Source organism: Ursus maritimus, unplaced genomic scaffold (genome assembly GCF_017311325.1).
Source record: "Ursus maritimus isolate PB19 unplaced genomic scaffold, ASM1731132v1 scaffold_16, whole genome shotgun sequence".
In the NCBI taxonomy this organism is placed as follows: Eukaryota; Metazoa; Chordata; class Mammalia; order Carnivora; family Ursidae; genus Ursus; species Ursus maritimus.
Window position 1 is genome coordinate 47,901,678 of NW_024424008.1, and position 25,566 is coordinate 47,927,243.

Below are 25,566 nucleotides of genomic sequence, written 5' to 3' on the forward strand. Positions count from 1 at the left end.
ATGGAAGCCACAGATGCCTCCAGAAGCAATGGGGCCAGCCCGGAAGCCAGGGATGCCCGCAGCCCCCCGGGCCCCAACGGCACCCTGGAGAATGGGGCCAAGGCCGAAGGCCAAGATGCCAAGACCACCAACGGGCACGGCGGGGAGGCGGCCGAGGGCAAGAGCCTGGGTGGCGCCCTGAAGCCAGGGGAGGGCAAGAGCTCCCTGTTCTCGGGGAGCGAGTGGCGACGGCCCATCATCCAGTTTGTCGAGTCCGTGGACGACAAGGCCTCCAGCTACTTCAGCATGGACTCTGGGGACGGCAAGAGGTCCCCCTACGCCGGGCTCCAGCTGGGGGCTGGCAGGAAGCCGCCCCTCTCCTTCGCCGAGAAGGGGGAGCTGCGCAAGTCCATCTTCTCGGAGCCCCGAAAGCCCACGGTGTCCATAGTGGAGCCCGGGGAGGCCCGGCGGAACAGCTACCCCCGGGCCGACAGCGGCCTCCTCCTGCGCTCCAAGTCGGGCTCCGAGGAGGTCCTGTGTGACTCCTGCATCGGCAACAAGCAGAAGGCCGTCAAGTCCTGCCTGGTGTGCCAGGCCTCCTTCTGCGAGCTGCACCTCAAGCCCCACCTGGAGGGTGCCGCCTTCCGCGACCACCAGCTGCTCGAGCCCATCCGGGACTTCGAGGCCCGCAAGTGCCCCCTGCACGGCAAGACCATGGAGCTCTTCTGCCAGACGGACCAGACCTGCATCTGTTATCTCTGCATGTTCCAGGAGCACAAGAACCACAGCACGGTGACCGTGGAAGAGGCCAAGGCCGAGAAGGAGGTAACTTCTCTACGGGGGCCTTGAGTCTCCCCTGTCCATGGCTCTTTCAGAATCCACCTGTCGCCCCTCCACGCCCACAGGCTGGGGGTCAGAGGCCATTTCCCTAATCCCCCAAGGCCTCAGGAGACGGGGCACTGCCTCCAGGAGCACAGGGAGTGACTGGGGGCTGGACTGAGGTCGCAGGATAAGTTTAAGTCAGATCGGAGACTCCACTGGGGCTCAGCCCTGGGCTCTGTGCCTGGCTGCAATGTCTCTTCTTTTTTATTTTGTATTTTAGGGAGCGGGAATTCTTACCACCTGAACAGGACTGACTGCTGGGGCGGGGGTCATGGGTGGGAGGGGCATCTGGGGGCCACTTAGATACTTTTTTTTCTTTCCTGACTTCAGAGTCTGCATTTGCTGCGAGTGCAGTGGCGTCTTGCTGCTTATCCGATCCCCCCGGCCAGTCTCTGTACGTCCCCAACGGCCTCCTCTGTCCCCTTCGCTGGGCTCTGAGTGTTTTGTGTGTGTGTGGTTGCAGGTGCGCGAGCCTGTTGGCGCACACTCGTGGGGGGGCTGCAGTCTGTGTGTGGCCGGGATGTACGTACGTGTGTGTTGTATGGATATGTGGGGCATATGTTTGTATACGTGATACGCAAGTGCACTTGCATGACTGCCGTCTGCGTGATCGTGCCTGGGCCTCCTTGGGGAGGGGCAGAGGCGTGTGGCGGCCTGTGAAAGTGCTGCACATGGAGAGAGGGTGTTCTGGGCCACAGGCTCGGCTGTGGTTGCTGCCCCTTGCCCCACAAATGCTGGGCCTTTTCTCCCGCAGCCGTCGCACAGCTCGGTCATGGGCGGCCCCCCTGCTGGGGTGAATCTCCTGGTGCTCAGTGTGGGGGGGACTTGGCCTCCTTCGGCAGCTTCTCTCTACTGCTCCGAATGGGGCAGCTCCGGACCCCTCCCTGCCCAGCCTTCCTGACCTAGAGTGGGCTGATGACTCTTGGGCAGGGAGAGACAGGTTACAAATGGGAAAAGACTCAAAGATTGTTTTCAGAAGCCTTGTTGGGCCCAGGAAGGTGTTCCTAATTCCCCGACACCCCCACCCCAGCCTGGCTTCAAGCCTCAGGCTGGGAGACAGTGATGGGGCAGAGCCATGGAACCCATCCTTCGGGAGCTTTCTTGGGAAACCAAACCAGAACCGATGGGCAATCATCTTCACCCCTGCACCCCAAAAAACTGCAGAGCCTCAGACTGGGTTCCGGGAGACCCAAACGAGTTCCAGCCCTGGTTTTTGCCTCTAGTTAGCTGTCGGACCACAGACAAGTCCCTTCCATTCTTTCTGTCCTAGTTTCCCTATGTGTGACCCAAGGGGTTGGACTAGATTGGTGGTCTTCAAATTCCCCATGGAGTCCCAGGATTCTTGGAAATGTCAGGGACAAGGAGGGGAACACATTGGTGTGAAGAAGGCAGTGGCTTGAGGCGCCCACTTCCCCTGCAAGCAATATACACTCCTATTTATCGGTTTGGTTTTTTTTAAAGATTTTATTTATTTATTTGACAGAGAGACACAGCCAGCAAGAGAGGGAACACAAGCAGGGGGAGTGGGAGAGGAAGAAGCAGGCACCCAGCGGAGCAGAGAGCCTGATGTGGGGCTCGATCCCAGGACCCTGGGATCACGCCCTGAGCCGAAGGCAGATGCTTAATGACTGAGTCACCCAGGCGCCCCCCTATTTATCTGTTCTATACATAGGGTTTGCCCGCAAATTGCATCTGAAACCAGAGTATCACCTAAGGAAAACCCAAGTGTCCCTGGAGGACTGAAGGGTCTTGGGCAGCCCTCTGTGGAGGCACCGGGAACTTGGAGTTCACCTTCCGGTGCCTGGGGCCGCCGTAGGACTCAGAGACAGAGCCCTCGCCCTTGAGGGCTCACGATGTAGGTCAGGAGGCAGAGCTCAGACGCACAAACAAGCCTGGGGAGCATCCGCCCAGTCACACAGAAGCAGCTCTAGGTCCACATCCAATCGCAGCGGGCGGGATGGCAGGCTGGCTGGAGTCCCCGTGACCTCCTCAGTCTCCTCCTTCACCTCGCAGGTGGGGACACAGGCCCCGGGGGAGGGAGGCACCTGTCCAAGCTCATAGAGGGGGAGGAAGACGTCCCCTAACTCTCTTCCAGTATTTGAGAGCAACTGAGGGGAAGGGCGCCCAGGAGATGGGATTCAGGATACGTGTGCTCTGCAGGGGATTTTGGGGGGAAATGTCTGATCCACTGGAATGACTTTAACAGTGGGAGCTTCAGACAGCGTGTGTGTGTGTGTGTGTGTGTGCGTGCGCACGTGTGCGGGCGTGAGTGCCCTGGTGGCATAGGGGTGGGCACGGAGTGGTGCAGGGTGGCCAGCAGGCAGAGCTGGAGCACAGCTGTTTGTCCAGGCTTGGCTCTGCTGGAATGTCAGACGTGGGGGACGTTGGCACCGAGCAGGGTTAGTGGGTAGACTGGTGGAAACGAATAAGCGTGTCGATCCTGGCTTCCTCTGGAGGCATCCCTCGCAGACCCAAACCTCAGCCCACACACAGTTTTTTGCAAGGAGCCCCATCTAGAACTTGTTCTGCAGGCCAGCTGGTGAAGGCCCGGGTGAGGTCATCTGAGACTGATCTCGAACGGTTGCACAAGGCTGCAGGTGACAGCCAGGGCCGAGGGTGCTCATCTCCTGGGTTTCGACTCTACCTGTAGCCTCTGAGCGGGGGCCGTGTTGGAGCAAAGGCCACTTGACATGAAAGCATGACCATCCTTCCTCTGGTGGACCTAAGGTCCATGCCGAATGTGCGAAGGGGCCCCACAGATGCCCGCTCCCCTGCCTCTGGACATTTCCCGGGCTGGATTAGGCTGATGAGATTGTCCCAGGTCCATGCCGAATGTGAGAAGGGGCCCCACAGATGTCCGCTCCCCTGCCTCTGGACATTTCCTGGGCTGGATTAGGCTGATGAGATTACAATGTACATCTCCATCCTTCTCTGTGTCTCGTGGCCCATCCTTCTGTCTATCCCAAGTCCCTCCTGCTGCGTCAGGTCAGGATGGATCCCGTTGGGGGCTGGGGGAGGCCCTGCTCTGGGACAGGGTGGGCAAGAAAAGAGAGGGGTGACCTCCATGGGTACTGAGGGGAAGTAGTTTATCTTGTAAGCTGTTTAGACACAGGAGTCAGGGGAGGAAAGTGACAGGCAGGTGGCAGGAGACATTCTAGTTTTTATGGAGTACCAGCTGTTTACCTGTTACTCCTGACAACAGTGCCGTAGGGCGTGGGCTACGCACCTATTTTAGAGATGAAGACATAGGCCCAAAGATGCCAAGAGGCTTCTCCAGAGTGCCAGCCCGGAGTGCCAGAGCCGGGATTCCGACTCCTCTGTTGTAGCTCTTATCTCTCCACCATTTTACACTCTGTTTTCACAGGATGGCGGCCTCTCCGGGGTGGGGGGGGTCCTGGAATCAGCTGGAGAATCAAGACACAGCTGCCTGACCCTCTCCCCAGGAGGTTCTCGTTCAGGGGGGTGAAGGCCTGGGATCTGTATTTTTAAGTCTCCCTTGGCGATGCTGATGTGTAACCAGGTAGGGAATCAGGCATCTCGTCCAACGTCACCAGGAGGACATCGAGGCCTGGTAAAGGTGGGGTGACTTTCTCGAGGGCCCACCGCCAGTCTGGAGACAGCCTGGGAGCTACTCTGTCTCCCCCATCCTGCCCCGTCCCTGTGCCGACACCGGAGGAAGCAGAAGGGACTGTGAGCCCCCATCATGCAGACCAGTACTGGGCTATTTGACATCTGGGTGGAAACGGGGAAATCTCTCCAGCATTTCAGATTCTTATCCAGGTAATTACCATTTGTCTGAGAGTACAAATTTGGCAATTAACTGGCTCATTTGGCAAATATCAGAGCCAACGGCCCATGTGGTTAAATCAAGCCGTAGGAGGATCACAGCCTCTTCCTCCTTCCCTGGGGGCTGTGCGGGTAACCCATGTCCGGGGGAGCACTCAGGTTCGTTTGCACCGGAAGGCCCATCGGACTGGGGCGCCACCCGCCGCTGTGCCATCACTCTGCTCTCAGGGAAAGCTCTGCTCCCCCAAGGCCAGAAGGATTTGCAGGCAGGGTGGCCTCCCGGTGCCCATCCCAGGCAGCAGGGCAAGAGGCAACCAGACAGGTTCCCTGAGAAGGGAAGAAAGGAGGCATTTAGGGACAGGCCTGGGCAGGGTGGAGGGAAGGAACCGAGAGTAGGAGTAAGTGAGGAGGGAGGTGTAGACGGGGATGGAGGGGTGGGGAGCTGAGGCCCCATCAGATAGCAGGGGCTTTCGTCAGATTCCAAGGGAGGAAGGAGACGGAGAGAGAGCTGGGGCCTCAGGGGGCGAGAAGGAGGGTGTGGGGAGGAAAAAGAGGTGATAAGGAAAGAGGCAGGATGGCCAAACTATACCATCTGTGGGGTAGGGGAACCTAGGCAGGCTTAACTTAGCAGGAGTGAAGGGGAGGGACAATGTCCTGGAGGATTCGGGGTTAAGAGACCACAGAATGAAATCTGAGTCCTGTTGTTACATCTTGGCCTTAACGGCTTTCTAGCTGTGAAAACTCAGGCAAAGTTCCTAACCTTTTGAGGCCTTAGTTTCTGCATCTGTAGAATGGGGTAACACCACTTGCAGGTGAAAAAAGAAAATGGCCGGCACTCAGTAGGTGCTCAGTAATACAGTGTCCTTTCTTCTTCTAGTTTTGTGGGGGAGCCCAGTATCTTGGAAACTTCCTATGTTATATTCTTTCCTACATCCCAGCTTTTCCAGCTTCATGCAGTCCTGTTAGCAGGGAAAAGTTGCCAAGAGCCACACAGAAGCTCGATACACCCCCAGGGGTCTCGCCCCATGCCCTCCTCCGAAGAGGGGGCCCTCATCCCAGAGGAGAGAAGGGACCATTGGTAGCCACGCAGAGCCCCCAGTCCAAGGCCCCTTCCCCGCTCCCACTGTGTCCTGCAAGTCTGGTCTTGCGAGGCCCCCTCCCAGCCTGTGTCCGACTTCCCCAGTGCCCCAAAGAAATAAGGAGCCGAGTCTGTCTTCCGCCCTGACTGAGTCTTCCGCCCACTGCTGCAGACAGGGTGTCTCTGCTTTTGACCCTGCCCTCACATGCTTCCAGATCAGCTGCCTGCCCCTCCTCCCCTCCTGGGTCACTGGCAAACTCCCCTGGCCCTCCTCGCCACACCTCAGCCAGCCCTGCTGCCCGCTTCCCTCCTTTTCTTCTGCAGCGTGGACCCCCAGGGTCTGATTCCCTGAGCTCTGCATTGTTCTAACCCCCTTCGTTTGTACTCCCTCTTGGCCGGTGAATCCGTGCTTGTCTGGTGAGACTTCCCACCTGCAGCCCCCGACCCAGCCTCATGCTCCCATGGCTCCTGGCAGGTACCCCAGCACCTCTGCTCACTCCACATGGCTCCTCTGGCCTTAGCCTTCTCTGGCCATGCCTTTCCCCACTGGCAAGTTCAGCCGACCCTCACCCCCCTCCCCTCCCTCTGCTCTGTTCTCCGCAGTGTCCTCCAGGCGTCAGTTCACGACCCAGGCCTCTGGGCCCGCACTTCTTCTCCCTGTATCCTGACAGCGTGCACACTATCCCCAACCCAATACAGTGGCACCTGCCGTCCTCACCGCTGAACACCGCTGAGGCCTTACCTGACTACACCTGCACCCCGCCCCCGCTCACGTGTACCCCATTGGCCTGCTCGCCACACTGCCCCCTCTTCTCCATGCCTGGTGGGAGCGAGAGCATCCGGCACAGCTCCTAGCCCACGGACGGTGCCCCACACAACACGATGCTGGACCGCTGGCCGGGGCTCTCTCTGTGCCGCCACTTACTGAGAGCTTCACTTCCCTGCCCCCAACTCATCCCATGGCCTCTGGGGGGCAGTCCTCTTACTACATCCAGAGAAATAGAGCCACTGAGACACAGAGAACTTAAGGCACTAGCAGAAGCCGCCTGCCTGGCCGTGGTGGTAACTGGATTCAATTGTTCGGACTCCCAGTCCCAAGTCTCGGTGGGCTCCCTCCTGGACCCCCCATGCTCCTCTATGGGAGGGCTGCCCTTTCCCCCTGCCCGCAGGCCCCAGGGGTGAGAGTGAATGCACTTTTGTTCTCTGCTTTCTGATCCATCAGGCCTTGTTCTGGGGGTGCTGAGGGAGGGGTGAGAAACCCAGGGACCCATGCCCCCCCCAACCGAGTCAGGAGGTGGTCAGCTGCAGTGGGGCGGCTTCCTGCTGTCCCCTTGACCTGGCGCCTTGTTCAGGAGGTCTCCTGGGATGGGCAAGGTGCCAGGCACAGACCCATCGTCCAGCCATTTGTCTCTTCCTTATGGCTCAGATCCTTCCAGGATCTTCACTATGTCCTGGGCTCTCTGTCCTCTGCTCTCCACCTTCCCCAGCACTGTGTCTATCGGCACCTGGCTTTTCCAGAAACCAGGCCAAATCCCATCCTCATCTCCTTTCACTCCTTTCCTCCTGACAATCATTTTCCAACTCTGTTGATGGCATATTCCATGTAGCAGGATTTGCAGCCCTTTGCTGGTGGGGCAGATGCTTCTTGAGAACCTGGACACTCCTTTCCTGGAAAGCCCAGGAGTGTGGGCAGAGAGGGGGTATGGGGTGGGATCAGGGGCTTTTCTGTCCGGGACCTGTACAGCTCTTGGCCTGGGTCTTCCTCATCTTCTCCACCAGCTCCCTGACCTTTGGGGCATGATTTCCAAGAAAGCCAGGGAAGCTCTCTCCACTACCAATCCACTTCCCTGGGTGTCTGCGGAGGGACCCCAGTCAGCACCCCGTCGGCCTGGTGGAGCCCTATGGAGGTGTGACACGTCTGTACCCCACTCAGGACTCCTTGCCAACAGAGCTCACATTCCTAGTGGTTTGTGGCTTCCTCATCTTGACTTTTCTTGTGGATTCCTCAAAGAGATAGCTGGAGAAAGGCGTGGAACTCTGCTCAAAACCCAGGGTAGTGGAGAGACCGTGAGCACCCTGAGGCTTTCTTAGTCTTCCTGCCTGCGGGGTGGAGAGCACCCCCCAGTCTTTCCAAGCTGGAAAGTGCTTTGAGAGCCCTGGCAGGGGTCCCAGCAGAACAGAGAGATGTCTCTTGGCCTTAGCTTCATGCCTCCCCTTTTGTCTCTGTTGTAGCTGCTTTTCAGAGAAGGCCTCTCCCCAGCTGGAAGGAAAATACTATCCATACTTTCCGTATCCATTAGAGTTCAAGTCCCAAGGACTTGTCGGTCCTCTCCCCAACCCCACCCCCAGGCCCCAGCAGCCTGTGTCCTCCCCTGAGCGGGGATCTCTGGAATCTCCGTTTGTCTTCTCCCATCCTCCCTTCACTGCCCCACTCACTGTCAGCCCCCCTCCCCCAGGGACCCTGAACAGAAGTCCCTATCTTGCCCAAACTGCGCACTGCACTCCCTTTCCCATAAACAGGTTTATAGCTGTGCCTGTCCAGACGGAGTCCCTGCTGGTTGCAGCCTGGGCTCCTGCTTGCAACACAGGCCCCACGTCATGGCATAGAAACGCTGCACAGTTACTGCCACGGGACACTCCCTGGGCTGGGCCGCACTGAGCTGGGCTGGGTCCCCTTTCTCCCCAAAGCTTGAAGGAGGTAAGAGCTTCCTTCCCTCTCCCTAGTGGCCTCAGGTCCATTGAAAAGAGTGGGAACCCCATAAATGAACTAACCTTCCTGCTCACTTGGGTGGAGGGACCTGGCAGAGGGTTCAGTCCTTATAAAGGACCGGCTGGGATGCCGCGCCCCAGAGACCCAAGTTGACAGCAACATACATCCGACAGTTTGACTTGTTGCCAGATTCCTGATGACGGGCGTAGGGCCTGGCGTCTCTGAGCTCCCAGTGACTGTTCGCAGAATGCAGGCTGAAGGGCTGAATGGCGAGCCCTGCCCAAGCTGGCTCCCTGGCTGGGCCCACTCCCGGATTCTCTGATGCTCTTCCCCCTCCTCCCCCAGACTTCTCTAACCCTGGCTCCTTCCCCACAGACAGAGCTGTCACTGCAAAAGGAACAGCTACAGCTCAAGATCATCGAGATAGAGGACGAAGCTGAGAAGTGGCAGAAGGAGAAGGACCGCATCAAGGTGAGCCGCCCCTGGGCCTCGGCCTTGCTGTATGCCCACCCCGCCTGTTCTGCCTGGGAGAAGGCAGGCGTCAGCTCCTGCTCCAGGCCTCAGGTCCCCATTTATACCCCACACTTATTCCTTCTGGGTTCTCCCACCCCTCTGGCATCCCCACCGATTCCCCTTCTAAGTCGGGGCCAGGCATTCAGGTGGGATCTTGTCCGTCGGCTCATGCTCATTTGACACCATCCCAGCAAATAAAGGGATCAGCCTGTCTTCTGGCACGCCCTCCAGTGTGCTCCATTGTCTACTCTGTCCACCAGACCACCCAGCCACCAAATGCATGACGTTGTCCTTTCACTGGTCCCAGTATGGCTGGATACATGTCTGCCGTGGTTTGAGTAACTGCAAACCACAATCTGAAATCACCGACTCTTGACTCTGGCTACATAAACATTCTGTCAATTCACTTTCTGAATGATGTTGGGTTCTAGCTGAGGTTTCATTGAGCACCACCTGACTCACGGGGGATCTTCTGGGTCCATGGAGTCACCCAAGGTTGGAATGATGGCTCAAGTCAACCTACCCAGGGGAGGAGTCACAGACAGATAAAGAAGAGTGGGCTGTGAATGAACCTGACCATCTCTGTCAATAGATGGCATCCTTCAAAGATGCCTTTGAACGAGATCCTTAGCCAAACAGCCTTACTGGGTTGGGGCAGTAAAAATGCTCTGACTCTGGGTTGGGAACCGAAAGATACACCCCACTTGGGAAGTTTTTAAAATTCCTGAAGCCCTCCTTCCTCTCTCCTCTCACGCTGGACCCAGAGCTTCACCACCAGTGAGAAGGCGATCCTGGAGCAAAGCTTCCAGGACCTGGTGCGGGACTTGGAGAAGCAAAAGGAGGAAGTGAGGGCTGCACTGGAACAGCGGGAGCAGGATGCCGTGGATCAAGTGAAGGTGATCGTGGATGCTCTGGACGAGAGGGCCAAGGTGCTGCATGAGGACAAGCAGACCAGGGAGCAGATGCAAACCATCAGTGACTCGGTGCTGTTCCTGCAGGTACAGAGCAACTCCTCCACCATGCGATCCCTCGATCCTCACATCCACGTTCCCAGAACCCTCACCCAGCACCCACCAATCCATCACCCGTTTTTGTACCATCCCTCATCCATCCGTCCATCCATCCATCCATCCTTCCAAACTCCATTCCATCTGCCCATTTAATTTTTCCATCCAAGCCATTTCCCTACCTACTCTAAAGATGGCACGCAAATATCACCTTGTACCAACTTCATTTGATATGTACTAACAGTGCTCCAGGCTCAGTAGGAAAGAGTTCTGGGATTGATTAGTGAGGTCTGCTTTGGGTGTGGGGCATGGTGTAGAAGTGCTGCCTATGTGTTATCCTTGACCTTATCTCTCTGTCTATTCATCTGCTCATCCTTCCAAGTGCTAGAGTGTTTTGGGTACCACTGCATGCCCAGGACTCTGGTAGGTGCTGCGAAGAACAGAGAAGTACAAGACGTGGTTTTCGCCCTCAAGGAGCTGCAATCCAGCTGGGAAGATAAGACATGTACAATTAGAGAGCAATATAGAAGAGTATGTAATTAAATGATAAAGCATGTGGTTCAGGAGATAAGTGCCTATGGAAGCCCTGGGAAGGGCAAGCGTGCTGGAGTAATCTAACACAGCTTTGTGGAGGAGGTGGAATTTGAACTGGGTCTTGAAGGCCCATAAAGTTTTGAGAAAGAGGAGGGACTCTCCAGTGAGGAGGGAAGGGAGGTGAGAAGCACAAAGTGCAGAAGCAGGCTGTGAGTGTAGTATGTAAAGGTAGCACCATGACTGACCCAGAACATTCTAGAAATACCTTGCATCTCCTTAGTGCTTTCACTCCCAAAGATGTCACAGCCTGTGTCACTCTCAGAAAGCCTGTGGGGTAGGATGATGTGTCCAGTTGTAGAGGCTCGGACCACGGACTCACATACCTGACTACTAGAGCTATCAGGGATGTTACCATCTGGAGCTTGGTCAGACCATTCATTTTACAGAAGGAGACACATATGAGGACAAGTGGGGCTAGTTCGTAACAGAGCTGTGTCTAGAACCCACAAGGCTCCTAGCATTGACCCTTCCAGTTGGACTAAGAGCTCCCTGAGAGAAGTGTCCCCATAGCTACTAAAGACCTGGAAAGTTAATGGCTTCTTTCCTTCCTTGGTAGGAATTTGGTGCATTGATGAGCAATTACTCCCTCCCACCACCCCTGCCCACCTACCATGTTCTGCTGGAGGGGGAGGGCCTGGGACAGTCCCTTGGCAACTTCAAGGACGACCTGCTCAATGTGTGCATGCGCCATGTTGAGAAGATGTGCAAGGCAGACCTGAGCCGTAACTTCATCGAGAGGAACCACATGGAGAACGGTAGGTGTCCTCTGGGGGCCTGCCCCACGGCCACGGGCACTTTCCTTCCAGGCCGATCCCCACTGCCTGGGCTGGCATCTAGCCAGCCAGCCCCTCATTGCTCCAAACCACCCGTCCTCCCCAAGGTGTCGGGACTAGGATTCAGGGATTGTAACCCTCCGTTGGACGGGCTGCCAAGGTTATGCGGTGTTAGAAGGGCCCCCAAGGGCAGCGAGCATCTGGGCACCGGCTGCACGAATGCCTCCTCTCCGTGGGTCATGCATCAAACTCAGGGACTAATTTCATTCAGAGCTACATCTGATCACGGGGCCCGACCCAGCAGCCGTGTGGGTGCTGCCACTTGTAAGCGCCAGATGCTAACGTGGGGACTTTGCGGACTCCAGCAGACATGACCCAGAACCACATCATGCTGGGACGGAGACCTGGCCCGTCACCATGGCCGCGCGGAGCGGTGTTGAGCCCGGGGCCTGGACCTGGCCTCAAGGTCTGGGCTGGGGACGATGGGACACATGTGTCTCCGTGATTCACTGGCTGCCCTGAAGTCAGCTTCTCTTCTGAGTCACGCTGTCCCCCACTGAGGCCAACTGAATCACCTCACCTAAAGCCTCCTCATCTGAGAAACGAATCCATTAAGTCTTTTCTCACCAGCCCAGCCCAGTCCCTTCAGGGCCCGAAGCCAGAGCACTTTCCCCCAAGGCCCCACCCGCTGGCCCAGGCCCAACACAGGGCTTTAAGGGCACTTGTGGCCACAAACACCCTAAGGAAGCAGACCCTGTCTTTCGTCTCCAGGCGGAGCATGGGATTCTTTGGGCATGAGGAAGGGATAATAGTGTGCAGATGTGCTGAGGTGTAGGGGGGCATCCATAGATCTTGGTGATGGTGACATCACACAGTGTCCCTGTGACACATGAGGGACATTCAGCCACACCTGGGGATCCATGAGCCACTGCAGCAAGACAGTCATTTGGCTTCAAGTGGCATTGGGATCCTGAAATCCTCCTTCTGCTGACAATGGTGATGACATGAGCGGTCGCGGCTGACAGTGACTGAGGACTCCCGGTGTGCTGGCTTTGCGTGAGCTCTTTCCTTACCGCGGCTTCCCTTCCCTGCAGGACGCACCGCATTTCACAGATGAGAAGGCTGAGGCTCAGAGAAGTAGCTTTTCAAAGGGCCCGCAGCTGAGTAGGGGATGTGGTTAGGATTCACACTCTGCCACTCGGCCTCCCTCCCGTGTCTTCCCATCCGAGGAGCTGCTGCGGTGGGTGGCCGTGCAGGGCGGTTGGGGGGTGTGATGAACACGGTCCCTGGGGTACAAACCCAGGGCTGGAGCCCCTCTGCTGAGGTCCGGCCAGACCGATGAGGACGGTTATGACGAGGCCAGGGCGGCCCGTGAGCCTTGCAGGGACCTCTGCCTGCCGCCCGTCCACTGTGCCATTTCTAGGTCACGATTGTGCTGGCCATGGCCTCTGAGCAGGTGTGGCCCTGTGCCCTGTGCAAAGTGTGCAGGGAGGTGCTGCCCAGAGCAGGATGGGCGCTGCTGATATCAGCGGCCCCGCACCTGTGCCTGGGGCCCTGGCCGCCATGTTGGTTTGTTGGTTGCTGCTGTGTTGTTGTTGGGAGTGTGTCTGACTATAGGATGAGGTGGGGGCGAATGGGAGGCCAGTGAGTCAGACCTCCTCTCCTCCTGGATGCCAACCTACCCATGAGACCAGGGACTCAGTCCTACCCCAAAGGCCCAGGACTGATCCCCATCATCCTGAGCTTGCAGGGCGGGCAGGGGGTAGGGAGCCCTCGGGGGAAGGTTGGGCCAACACCTGGGAAGACAGGTGTTTGTCGTGGAGTGCCCTATTGTGTGTCAGGCCCCTGCTAGGTACAGGTGATGGAGATGAAGGAGGAGGGCCTGAGCCACTCATTCCTCCTCTTGCCCAGGGGAGGGGGAGAGGGAAGGGCAGAGGGAATGTAGAAGATGGGGAAGTAGCAAGCGGAAGGAATGGGGTGGGGGCTGGGAAGGCAAGCGTGGCACCACCGATTTGTCTGGGTTTGGGGGTAGACTGGTGGCTGGGGGTGGGTGGGAAGAGTCAGTGCCCCTCCCTCACAGCTCACTCCCCTCTGCATGCCTCTGCTCAGCCAGCTGGATCCCCAGCCATGGAGGCCGACCCTAGGATCCCCTTGGGCTGCCGACGGTGGCTGGGACAAAGTGAGGAAGTAGGGATGAGGGCCCACGCCGCAGCTCTGCCCTTATTGGCCATGCGACACTGGGCAAGCGGCTTCACTTACCTCCTGAGCCTCAGTTTCCTGGTCTGTCACGTGAGGATCTCCATTCCAGCCCCAGGGTCGGCATACACGACAAATAGGACAGGAACGTCGGTAGCACCTTGTAAACCGCGAAGTGCCATGCCTACGGTCTTACGAGGGTCAGTCCAAGAAAGCAGATGGCTCCCTGCAGACCTTGTCAGCTCCTAGCAGCTCGGGAGCAGAGCGGATGCTGGGCAGGGTGCTGCCTTCTCTGAGCCTGGAGAACCTCGTCTCTGCCTGGAACGGAGGGGTGTGGGCCGACTCAGCAGAGCCCAGGGCCGCCAGGGGCCCGCGTCTCCTCCCCTGCTGCCCTCTGATGGCCGACCTCTGTCCCTCCCAGGGGCTGACCACCGCTACAACTACGCTAACAGCTATGCGAGCGAGTGGAGCGCGCCTGACACCATGAAGAGATACTCCATGTACCTCGCGCCCAAGGGTAAGAGAGAGCGTGCTGCCCTCAGGGCCGTGCACCGGGAGACTCAGCCAGTTCCGCCTTGCAGAGCGACCCTCCCTGGGTTTGCCTGGGGAAGTCCGGGCACATACCTGCTGTCCTGGCGGAACCAAGTGCCCTCTTCCTCCCTCAGAAGCATCCAAGTTAGAGAGAAATTACCAGCACCCGCCCCTCCTGGCTCCCCTCCCCTCCGGTCCCTGCCTCTAGTCCGAACACGTCCTTCCCTTTCCTTCTAGAGGGTCTCCTGGCTGCTGTTCTCACCAGCAACCATCTGCCGGCCCGAGCTGTGTTCTGCTTCCGCTTGAGTTGTTGCCCTCCTGGGGGGGCTGATCCTCCAGAGCCATTCTGGTCCGCAAGGGCGGGAGACGGGCGGCTGGTCTACCTTTCCTCCCCGCTCCCTCCCAGCACACTGCCTGGCCCTTAGCCCTCCCTCTCTGGGCCCTGGACTTCCGGCCTGTGCCAGCCTGGGGGGAGGCAGAGACCAGAGCCTGCCTGTCTTCGCCCTGGGGAAGCCCGTTGCACTCTTTTGCACCAGCAACAAACCACAACAATGCCTGTTACATAAGGGTGGGTGTGCCAGGTGTGTCAGCTCTCAGATAGAGGGTGTGTGTGTGTGTGCATGCACGCGCATGGGGGTGGTCTTCAGAAGAGTGGGGGTGTGCGGAAAAGTGAGAAAGGAGACAGGGAGATGTGGGGAAGGAGCTGGGGACGGGGGAGCCCTCAGGCCTGCATGCTGATTCACACACCTCCGACACACACACACACACACACACACACACGCACCATGGGAAGGGCGTAGGGGATTTAGAGAGATGAGCTCAGCAGCAGGAACGTCTGTCACTCCACCCAATTTGAAAACAACACCTGGGCCCTGGCAGAGGCCTGGCGAGGCCCCTGGGCACCCCAGTCCCCCCTGCCCCACATTCCTGGTGTGGGCCAGGCCAGCCAGCCTGGCCCCTTCCCTTCCCAGGGCGCTGTCCTTGGGGTCCAGTCCTGTGAGCGGGTGAGCGGCACTAGCCAGCGTCCCCAGGGTCCCTCACCCGGGCCAGTCCTTCTGAGGACCCCGATGTGCATGGATCCCCTCAGCTGGCCCCTGCTCGGCTCCCCCAGCTCTGTAGGAGACTTAGGGGGGTGTGGGTTCCGTTGCAGGTTGTGGGGAGGAGAATAGATCAGCAATTGGGGTAGAGGGAGGAGCACAGAACTGCCAAGATGTTATCCTCAAGCCAGGACCTGCAGGCCTTGGGCAGGTCACTGCCCCCTCAGTACCCCCACCTGAGAGGAGAGAAATGCGGCTCGGATGCTAGGAAGTCTTTCAGCTTGTCCCTGAGTCAGGCGGTGACATTTGTAAGTAGAAAACAGGTTCATCCGGTGTCCCTGCCCTTGCACTGAAGACAGGAGGAAGGAGGAAATCTGCCCTCTGGGAGCTCCCAGGCTCAGTGTAGAGGCAAGGGAAGGGCCAGCGAGAGACAGCAAGGGGATCAGGACACAAGGCCACCCGAGGGCCACTGACACGAGGGCTCAGGCACGGTGGGCTCAGGCCGTGACGCTTCCCAGTGGAGGCTGGCTTCCAGGCCCCTGAAAGAGGGGCAGCGTGCTCAGTAAAGGGGCCTGGCCATGATGGACGGAGGGCAGCCAGGGGAGAGGAACCACAGGGCAGAGGCCGACAGAAGGACCCGCAGGTGCTTGGCCGGCCGGGCCAGAACTGGGAGCGGGGTGCTGGTTAGGTGGGAGGGGAGGCGCTGAGCGAAGGGCCCAGACCCATGTGGGTAGCATGTCTTCTCCATCTGTGAAGTGGGGGTATGGATCCCAGTCTGCCAGCTTCTCAAGATCGTTCTGAGAGGCTCCTGAGCAACGTGAGGTCCCGTCCCTGGAGGGGGAGCACCTGGGAGATGTTGGTGGCCACCGGCCATCATCACTGGTGAGCCCTCTCCTGGCCATGGGCCCGATGCCTGTGCCCCCCCATTGCTATGATCCTCCTTTGTAGCAGGCACCCCATCTCCCAGCTCCTGGGGTCTCCAGCACACAGGGACTGGCTCAGGAGGGAGGTGTTCACTTCTGCGGCCTTGGTGGCCCTCAGAGCCGCCCACGACCGCACGTCCCTATGCAGGCGGCTCCAGCTTTACACCCGAGGCTCTTGCGTACTCACCAGCAGGCTTCCTCTCACTGTTAAGTGTCCTGGTTGGAGGGCGACTGAAGCGGCTGCCTATCCTTAGTGGTGGAACCCGCGTCCTGGGACAGGCAGTGGGAGCAGTCTGGGGACAAGGAGTCCCGCGTAACCGGCCTCAGTCAGAAGCCACGGGCCTGCCTTGAAGCAGACCCAGCTTCTGCGACGACGGTCCCTCCTCATCTGCTTCACAGGTGGGGCCAGGACGTCGTACCAGCCGGGGTCCCCCAGCCGCCTCTCCAAGGAGACCAACCAGAAGAACTTCAACAATCTCTACGGCACCAAAGGTGAGAGAGTGACTCAGCGCGAGGGCGTGCAGGGCCCGTGGGGGGCGCGCCGTGGGCCGGGGGGCTGGACTGTGCGAGGGGAATGTGGGGAGCTGGGATGGGCTAGGGGCCCAGAGACAGGCGGGGAGGAGTCCTACTGAGCTCGAAGTGTGTGTGTGTATGCGCGTGTGTGCGCATGCACGTGTGTGTGTGGTGTGTGTGCTCACGTGTGTGTGTGAGAGAGATGGTGTGTTTGTGTGTGTGTGTGCATGTGTGTGTGTGTGATGGTGGGTGACATCATTAGTTAGGCTGCAGCAAGGCAGCCGGGCACCTGGGCGTCCCTGGAAATCCCTGAGTCCGTACAATCTTCTCCTCCCTGAAGGGTGAGTCAGGGAAACTGGAAGTGGGGGTTAGGTGTGGACGCTTCCCTTAGCGAGGGTCATGCCCCAAGGACCTGCAGAGGACCCAGGCCCTTTACTGATGGGTGCGTGTCTGCGTTGAGACATCATGGTGGTTAAAAGAGACGAGTGTAGCTGTAAACGGGCTGGGTGGCAGGACATGAAGCGGGGCCGTCCCTGGAGATCCGGGACATACCACTGCCACACCAGGTGAGGGACGTGCCCTTAAGACCCAGAAAAGGTGAGAGAGGACTGCTGAGCACAGACACCCCTCTGCCCAGTGCACCGAGGGCTCCCTTGTGCCAAGCGTAGGGCCACGCACTCGAAGAGCCCAGGTTTTTGGAAGCTCTGGGGTGCCAGCCAGCCGTGTGCCAGGAGGGAGGGCCTGGGGCAGCTCCACCAGACATGGCCCCGGGAGGTCTGAGGAGGTGAGTGGGGGGCCTGTTCAGTGAGGACATGGGCCCTGAGAGATGGGAGGGTCAGGGGCACCCGTAGACAGGACAACGGCCAGGCCTCTGTGTCAGGGTAGGATTCCCACGGTTACTCCCACATGCACGGTAGACTGCGCGCGCCGGGAGAGCAGAGGCTCGGTCTGTCTGGCTCTCACTGCTGCAGTCCCAGGGCCCAGAAGGAGGGGCTCAGGGAGCACAAGTTGAAAAAGAGGGATGGACAAACGAGTGAATGAAAGGATGGGCCTCTGGCCCCTTGCAGCTCTGGGTGGATGGGCTCACTAGGGGCCATGCAGGAGAGCCCTCCCGAGGTCCCTGTGGCAGGGGCTCACAGTGGGGTGGGCAGGCAGCCCCAGCCACCTCTGACCACTGAGCCCCAATGTCAGGCCCCTGGCCTCCTGCAGGTGGCTGTGGGAGAGGACCACCAACCAGAACTGGGCCCTCTGCCACGGAGTGGGGGCTGTGCCGCTGGACTGCTGAGAGGGTGGGCCCGGGACAGGTGCGTCATCCATGGGGGGCTCTGAAGCCCCCAGACTCGGGTCCCCTCATGGGGTTCCTGCTGTTCCTTCTGCACCCTCCCTGCTGCCTCTCTCCTCTTGACTGCAGGGCTGTCCTTCCCAACGGACCCTCGTCAGCCTCTTCCACTTGGCAAACAGAATTTCAGGACTTGTACCAGCTGCCTCTGTCCCCAAGTTTTAGCATGTGTTTATATTTATTTGTTTATTTGTTCTTTCATTCACCCATCAACCACACAAAGAAATCTTCTAGGGACCAGGCTCCGCACCAGGCGCTGGATATGATGCTGGGCCAGACAGGCATGTCCCCTGCCCCCAATTAAGCTTGCCATTATCAGCCAGGGGTTCAACAGGGGAGCAGAGTGACATGAGGCCCGGGGCTGAGGCCCATGCACTCGGGGACGATGACAGGGAAGCTGACAGCAGAAGACCCAACACATTTGTTAAGGACGTACCCGCACCGTGCCTCGGGCAAGAGAGAGCCTGTGGTGTGGGGGAGCTCAGAGGCAGCCCGCGTGGAGTGTGGGGTGTCAGAGAGGGGCTGAGGGAGGTGAAGCCAGGCAGTGGGGGTGGTGGCGAGGGTGAGGGCAGCAGCCCCCGAAAGCGCTCTGTGCTGGTTAAGGACTTGGTACCTGGGTCTGAGGGTAGTGGGCCTTCAGGTGGGGTGGGGACTGGTGGTCCTTGGTGGTTTAGGACAAGTTGGATGGTGGGAAGGATTGGCAGGAAGCATAAGCATGCAGGGGCGGGGGGCTGGGCGGACGCACAGAAATGGTCTGGTCCTGCCCACTGCCCCCCACGCCGGGCTGTGCAGTCTGACCCCTCTTGCCGCCCCGCCAGGTAACTACACCTCCAGGGTCTGGGAGTACTCCTCCACCATCCAGAGCTCTGACGATGGGCCTGCTGTCCAAGGCAGCTCCTCCTTCTCCCTGAAAGGTGAGCTCTCCCCACCCTGCCCTGCCTTTCCTGTCTCTCCCCAAGCTCTGCGCTGGCCCCCACTCCCTCCCTCAGCAGCTGCCCACCCTGTGGGGAACAGAGCCGGGCCTGAGAGCCGAGGAGCCGCCTCCATCCCTGTCTCAGCTGTCAGGGGAGGCTGGGCTGGGGCTTGTTTCAGCAAACACTGGTCCCTAACAATGAGCTGCATTGTCAGGGAGGGGGGGATGCCACACCCTCGACACCCCTGCCGTTGCTTCCATCAGACCTAACTTCTGAGTCCTCCTCCTGCAGAAAGTGTAACTTCTTCAGGCAGCGATGGCGGGCCTCTGTTGACTCTAGATTCTGTGGCCACGTAGCGGCCACCAACATCCTCCAAAGAGCGTCCTGTCAGGCGCTCTTTCAGAAACACAGGACTAGATCATCTCTAAAGCCTCCCAGTCTGACCCCGCTCCCCAGACCAGGCTGAGCTGGCCAGGCCCCTCATGTCTCTTCTGAAAGGCCCTAGGGACAGCCCAGTGGGCTGTGGTGTAAGCCAGTCTGTCTTCTGACACCCGAGACATCTGGCCTGGAAGCAAGGATACCAGGCTGGCTGGGGTCAGGGAGAGGGAGGAGAAAGGGCCGGGCAGGCCCGCAAACAGTGGCCTTGGAAGGCGGCCTTATCATTCAGCTGTCCCTTCCAGGCTGGAATCCCAGCCTATCTCTGGGGCAGGGATTCTTGGAAGGACCAGCTCACCTTGCTCAGCTTAGAAGATGAATATGACTGGAGGGTCCCAGCCTGTAACACCCCTGGGGATGTCCTCTCCCCAAGCCAGGCCTGGGAAACTCTGGCACATGCCTTGATCTGTCTGGCTCCCAGCAGACCCTCCCTGTTCTCTGGTCAAGCCTAGATCAAAGGCTACGAGTCAGGGAAGAGGGTCACCCCCTCCATGTGATTTGGAGCTTTCACGCTCCCCAGTTTCACCCCATCGGCTTGTAGTGCCCCCTCACTTCCCAGCAAAGGCCTTGCCTTAGGAGAGCCCCTCCTCAAATACACCGAGCCCCAGAGAACTAGCCCAGGAACACGTGTGGTCATCAGATCACCTGGGAATGGCCTTGGATGGGGGCTTCTGGGCAGGGACCTGCCTGTGTAAGCAGAAGTCCACCTGTGAGGATGGCCCCCACCTGTTCCTACCCCAGCAGCCCTGGAGGGAGGCAGAGCGCATGCTCAGGGCTCCCTGGCTAGGGCTGCCAGCATAGCGGTGCCCCGGGGTGAGGTGTGACTCCCTCTGGCCCCTTCTGGGACCAGGCTGTGCTGCTAATGCCTCTCTCTCTCCCAGCAGGCGCTGGGAAAGCCCCCTATCAGTTCACCACCTTGGGACAGGCCACCACAGAGTTTTCCAAACCACTGGACGGCAGTGGGCGATTTAAAAATAATCCTGGTACCTGCCTGTCTTCCCTCCCCTTCTTTCACCCACAGCAGGGCAGATGGGACATCCTCTGGGGCTCTCTGCCACTTCTAGGGTGTCCTGGTCCTCCTCCCCAGAGTTGCTGGAAGAGGGATGCATCCTCCCCCTCCCCAGCACCATCCCTAGCTCACCTTTCCCCTGGACTTCTGTCTGCTGCACAAGGCTGGTCTTCTGGACCACACCCCTGCCCCCATCCCCATCCTTACCTCTCTTGTGCATGGCTGGCATGGGTTTTTCTTTCTGGGAACTGAGGATTGAGATCTGAATTCCCCCTCTCTCCATCTCCCATTCAGGACCTGTGGAACCCTCTCTTTCCAAGGCTGCCCCCCCACCCCCAGATGTAGGGAGAGACATGGGTTCTCTGCTCCATCTGCACCCTCCTGTTAAATGCAAACGGAGGGAAGGGTCAGCCTGGCCGGCAGCCTGGCAGTGCTGAGCTGGTTTCTGGGACTGACCAGCTCATTCTCTCTTAGAGCAGCCAGAATGGGGCTCCGGGCTGTCCCAGCCGAGGACAGACCCTATTTATTTCTCGAGCTTCTCCTGTCGGGGTCATAGTCCGTTCCTTCCCAGGCCCTGAGGCTTGCCCCTGCAGGCCCATGGCTGAGGCTGAGGGTGCTTTCCAGAGTTCTGTGGCCCAAGCTCCTTACAGATCCCACTGGGCTGAGGGGGAGTAGGGCAGGTGGGAGGACCGGGCCCAAACAGGGCCCATGTGCTCCGGGCCCCGTGGGCTTGCTGTCTTAACCGTGGACCTTAGCCACATGGCAAATGACTGCCTGTCCCTGGGCCCAGCTCCTGTTCCTGGAACAGGCGAGAGGCCCTGGAACTGGGCAGGAGGAACACGAGGCTGGGTTTCGGCATCCAGTGAAACCTGGGTTCACATCCTGACTGCCGCTTCCTGGCGGTGCCGCTCAGGGCAAACCGCTCCCAGAAACGGGGTGAGGGTTAACGAGAAGACCTGTGCGAAGTCCTGCACGGTGGTGAAGGGGAATCACTGTCCACACAGCACGGACCATCAGAAAGGGCGCCTCCTGGTGGAAACCCTGGCCGGTTGTGCTCTTGGGAAGGGGCGGGGTCAGTGGTGTGAACCTTCAGGGCATGGGGTGGGGGGGGGGCGGGGGGGGAATCCTTGCACTGTAATGTGGTCCTGATCCTGACCTGGATTTGGGGGCAACAGTCCCCGGCTGCCTGGCCCAGCCTACCTGGCCTGTTCCTCCTCTCTGCCTGGGTGACTCCTCCCTCTGGCCAGCCTCCCCAGGATTTTCCGCAGTGCCCACCCCCAGCTGCTGCACTTGGTAGTGGGCTGGCTGGAGCTTGGTGGTCACTTTGGAGATGGTACCCGTGCTGCTGTGGCCCCGGAGGCCCCGACGGCCAGCCGTGCTCCCTCCGACCACCACCTCCTGTCTCTGCAGGCTATCCTTCCCTCATCAGGAGCCAGAGCCCCAAGGCCCAGCCCCAGACTTGGAAATCTGGCAAGCAGACTTTGCTGGTGAGTGAGGGGCTGTCCTGACAACCTGTCTGGGCATAGGCATGTCCAGAATGAGCACTGAACGGGGCTCCCAGGGGCAGCTGGTCATCGATCACCCAGAGGAGGTGCTGGGAGGATATGACCTCTCTGGGCCATGGGACAGAGGGAGTGGGCAGCAGTGGCCTGAATTCTTGCATTCGGCAAAGGGTAGTAGAGACCCAGGGCTAACAGGCCGTGGCTCTGGGTAAGCATGTACTTTCTGGGCCTCAGTTTTCTAATCTATAAAATGGGCAGCCCTGATTCTTTCATTTGGCAAATGGTTGCTGGCTGTCTGTGCTTGCTGAATGAGGACTTTGTCCTCATCAGCTCCAGGAGTGTGAAATTCTCAGTCCGAGGGACAGACGTCCTAGTAATAACCATTCCCCAGCTCTGACAGCACAGAGGCCGTCGGGGTGATAGCGTGGCGAGGCAGAGGCTGTAAAGTCAGGAATAGAGATATTTAGGGGTTCAATGGCTAATGCCCCTGAACCGGGAACTGAAGAGCCACACAGGAGGGAAGCGTGGCCTTGGGGTCCAGCCAGCTCAGGGGACCCTAGGTGAGCCGGAATCCCTCTTTGAGACTGTGTTTCTGCAGGTTTTGGAATGCAGTACTGAGATGCGGTGGTCCCTAATACCCTTCAGACCTGACCCCTCCCCAGGACCTCCGTGAGCAGGGCCTTCCTTCCCGGGTTGGGCCTCCACCTCCCTGAATGCTTCTTTCTTAGAGCTGAGGGAGTCAGCCAGCTGCCCTGGGATATGGGTGGCAGCAGGGGCTCGGCTGGGGAGAGGGGCTGGTGTCCCCAGCTCCCTGCTGTCTTTGCAATTGGAGGTCAGAGCATGGGGAGGTGATTTGCTCTGGGCCACGGCGACTGGGGCTGGTTTAATTGGAGAGAATCTTTAATTTGCTGGCGATGGGAGTTAAGTGATCGTGTGTGTAATTTGGAGCTGGGCCCAGGGGCATTGCAACAGCAGGACTGCAAAAAGCAGATATGGGGAGGAAAAAAGAGGGGTTTTGTTCCTGGACTCAGTCCTTGCCCTCCCTACCACACACTCTTCCACCTCCCAGGGCCTGGGTCCCAGCAGAGAAAGCTCATTACCGTCTTGAGACCCTTGCTTGGCAGGGCAGGGTTCCGATGTCCGCAGCTGGCACGCAGCACAGGAGGAACGGAGGCAGGTGCTAGCACATGCAGGAGGCTGTCTTGGGAGTCAGGATGCCTGGGGTGTGGCCCTCGCCCTCCGACCCACTTGCTGTGTGACCTCCTGTGAGCCATTGTTTCTTTGTTGCAGTTCCCCCAACTGTAACAGGAGTTGGGTGGCCTGGGTGATTCTACAGCCCGTCCAGCTCTGACATGCTATGACCCTGAACCAGGGAGGGGACAGGGGCAGTCTAGGGAGTTGGGGAGAGCACCCTGCCCCGAGGCCGCGGAGCTCTGTTCCTGCCTGCCTACCACTCCAGGCTCTTCATGGGACAGCGCCATTCACTGACCTGTGATCCACTTTATTGACCCAGCCTTCCAGAAAGAAAGGCTTGAGCCATTTCTATGTCTATTATTGACTACTGTAGGGTCCAAGCCCTGTTCTGCCCCCAAGCAGCTCTGCGGCTCTGGCTAAGTCCCTCTCCTTCCTGGGTGCCTCTGCCTCCGGCATCTGTTTCATAAGTGGTTTAACCAGGGTCTGAGCTAAGGACTCAGCCGCCGCATTCCACAGGCCCCCCCAGCCCTGCTCTGGGCCAGACGTAGGCAAGGAGCGACGAGCAGATACAAGTTTCCGGGCAGGCAAGGTTGAAGGCAGGGGCTGGACACATCCTTGGTGTCTCCTACTGGCATCAATAGAATGTGAGTGGGGTTCTGTCTCTGACCCGCTCAGGGACAAAGCCACTTCCAGAGCCCCACGGAGGGCTGAGGGTGCTCACGCAGGCTAAGCAGCAGCTAACCCGGCCTCCTTGTTGCTGGAGGGAGTTTTCTCACGGCACCGAGGAGCTGACTAGGAGCTCAGGGGGATGCCACACCGAGCTGGTGGGAAGGTTGTTGCTGGCTCCGTGCTGAGGCCAATCCATGAGTGAGGGGCCAGGATGAGAGGGGCGAAGGCACTGAGGTTGGGGAGCACACCTCTGTGTTGGACTGGGCAGTTCTTTGCCTTCTCTGCACCCTCTCTGTCAGGGGACTCATGCAGAGAGACCAGAAGCGAATGCTCGAAACCCTTGAGACTCAAGGAGTAATGCGGAGATGTGGATGGGCTGTGGGGGCTGGGGGGAAGCTCTGGAGCTGGACTGCCAGGGCTCGAATCCCAGCTCCCCTATGCACCAGCTGGGTGGCCTTGGGCAAGTTGCTTAGCCTCTCTGTGCCTTGGTTTTTTCATCTATGAAATGGGCATGATGATAGTTACCCACTTAGTAGGGAGGCTGTAAAAACTCCATGAGCCCTTCCATACAAAGCACTCATAACAGCAAGGCTAAGAGCAAGGCACAGTCCTGGAGAGGTGAGAACGCTTCTTGAATGGGAGCTATGGTGCTGCTGGGGCGGGGAGGGGGGCTCCTAGGCCACGGAGAAGGGCTCCTAGGCCACGGAGAAGAGGTGTGATGAGGGGCCAAGGTTCATGCTCACTGACCGACTGGCAGGAGTGAACTCCAAGTAGGATATGAACCCCAAGACTCTGTTAATATTGGGTAGATGGAGACTGCGGATTGGGCCACGGGCCCCTAGGACCTGCCACGGGCTTCAGAGGACTGCTGCTTCCCCGGGGACAGGTGAAGCTGGGGTGGGTCTGGCTGGTAGGCTCTGCTGCCATCTGCCCTCCCTAACTATTCTTGTTTCTCTCCCCCTCCGACAGTCTCACTACCGGCCCTTCTATGTCAACAAAGGCAATGGGATGGGGTCCAATGAGGCCCCGTGAGTTCCAGACAGGCAGCACCGAGGCCCTGCCACCCCTGCCCTCGCCGGCTGATCCTGCTGCTCTCTACTATGCTCGTCTGGGTGGAAGGGGGCCACCCCCTCCTCCCCCACTGTCAGCCAGGCCCCATCCAGGCCCCTCTCCAGCTTTGGGACTTCTAATGGTCACCATCTTTCCTGTGCTCAGAGGCCACTATCGCAGGGGTGGGAGATAGGTGGGCTTCTCTCCCTAACCCACCACCCTCCTCTTGGGTGGGGTTGTCGGGGCCCACATGGGGGCAGCCCACCTCTCCTGCCCATGCCCCTGCTGCCTTGAGGCCTGTTGGCCGTTTCTCTCCAAGGCTCCTTCCCCGTGATGTGGTCTGGATGCTTGGCCAGGAGAGTTGCCCATCTCCTTCCCCCCAGCCCGGCCCCGTCAGGAGACTGGCCCTGAGTGCCCAGCCTGGCCGTGGAGGGGAAGTTCTCAGTGCCTCGGCGTCATCCTGACCTTTTCGGGCGTCACCATAACCACACAGAGTCCGAGGCCCCGGGAGATGGGCTCTCCTGGCTGCGAGGATGGTCTTAGCCAAGACAGGTCCTTCTTCTACCTGCTGAGATAAGCAATCCCTCAACATGATATAATCCAGCCATGAAAATAGTTCCTGGCCCAGCTGCCCAAGGACATGCCATTTCTCTATGGAATCCTGGTCGTCCTGTCGTTCTGTGTCCTCCCTGGCAACGGCAAGTGAGCAGGCCGGGGACGGTGTGTGTCACGGCTGGTCACTTGCAATTTCCAGGTAACTGCTGCTGTTATTTCTAAGGGTGGCTTACCCACCGGCCCCCACCCTCACCCACTGCCCCCATCAGTCTTCCTCCTCCCTCTGACTACCTTCCATATCGCATGCTATCATGGGGCTCAGGGCCTAGAGAGGGACCAAAGTAGAAGCAGCAAGGTGGGGCCCTTCCTCCTTTCAC

The 25,566-nt window shown here is 59.0% G+C and overlaps 1 protein-coding gene across 1 annotated transcript; it reads left to right on the forward strand.

Moving 5' to 3' along the window:
* On the forward strand, positions 1 to 25,566 carry TRIM29 (tripartite motif containing 29). The gene is made up of 9 exons (XM_008689964.2): positions 1 to 804; positions 8,811 to 8,906; positions 9,713 to 9,946; positions 11,106 to 11,304; positions 13,940 to 14,035; positions 16,409 to 16,501; positions 18,680 to 18,775; positions 21,630 to 21,706; positions 24,554 to 25,566. The coding sequence occupies exons 1-9, from the start codon at positions 1 to 3 to the stop codon at positions 24,614 to 24,616; spliced, it is 1,758 nt and encodes a 585-aa protein (XP_008688186.2). The 3' UTR covers positions 24,617 to 25,566.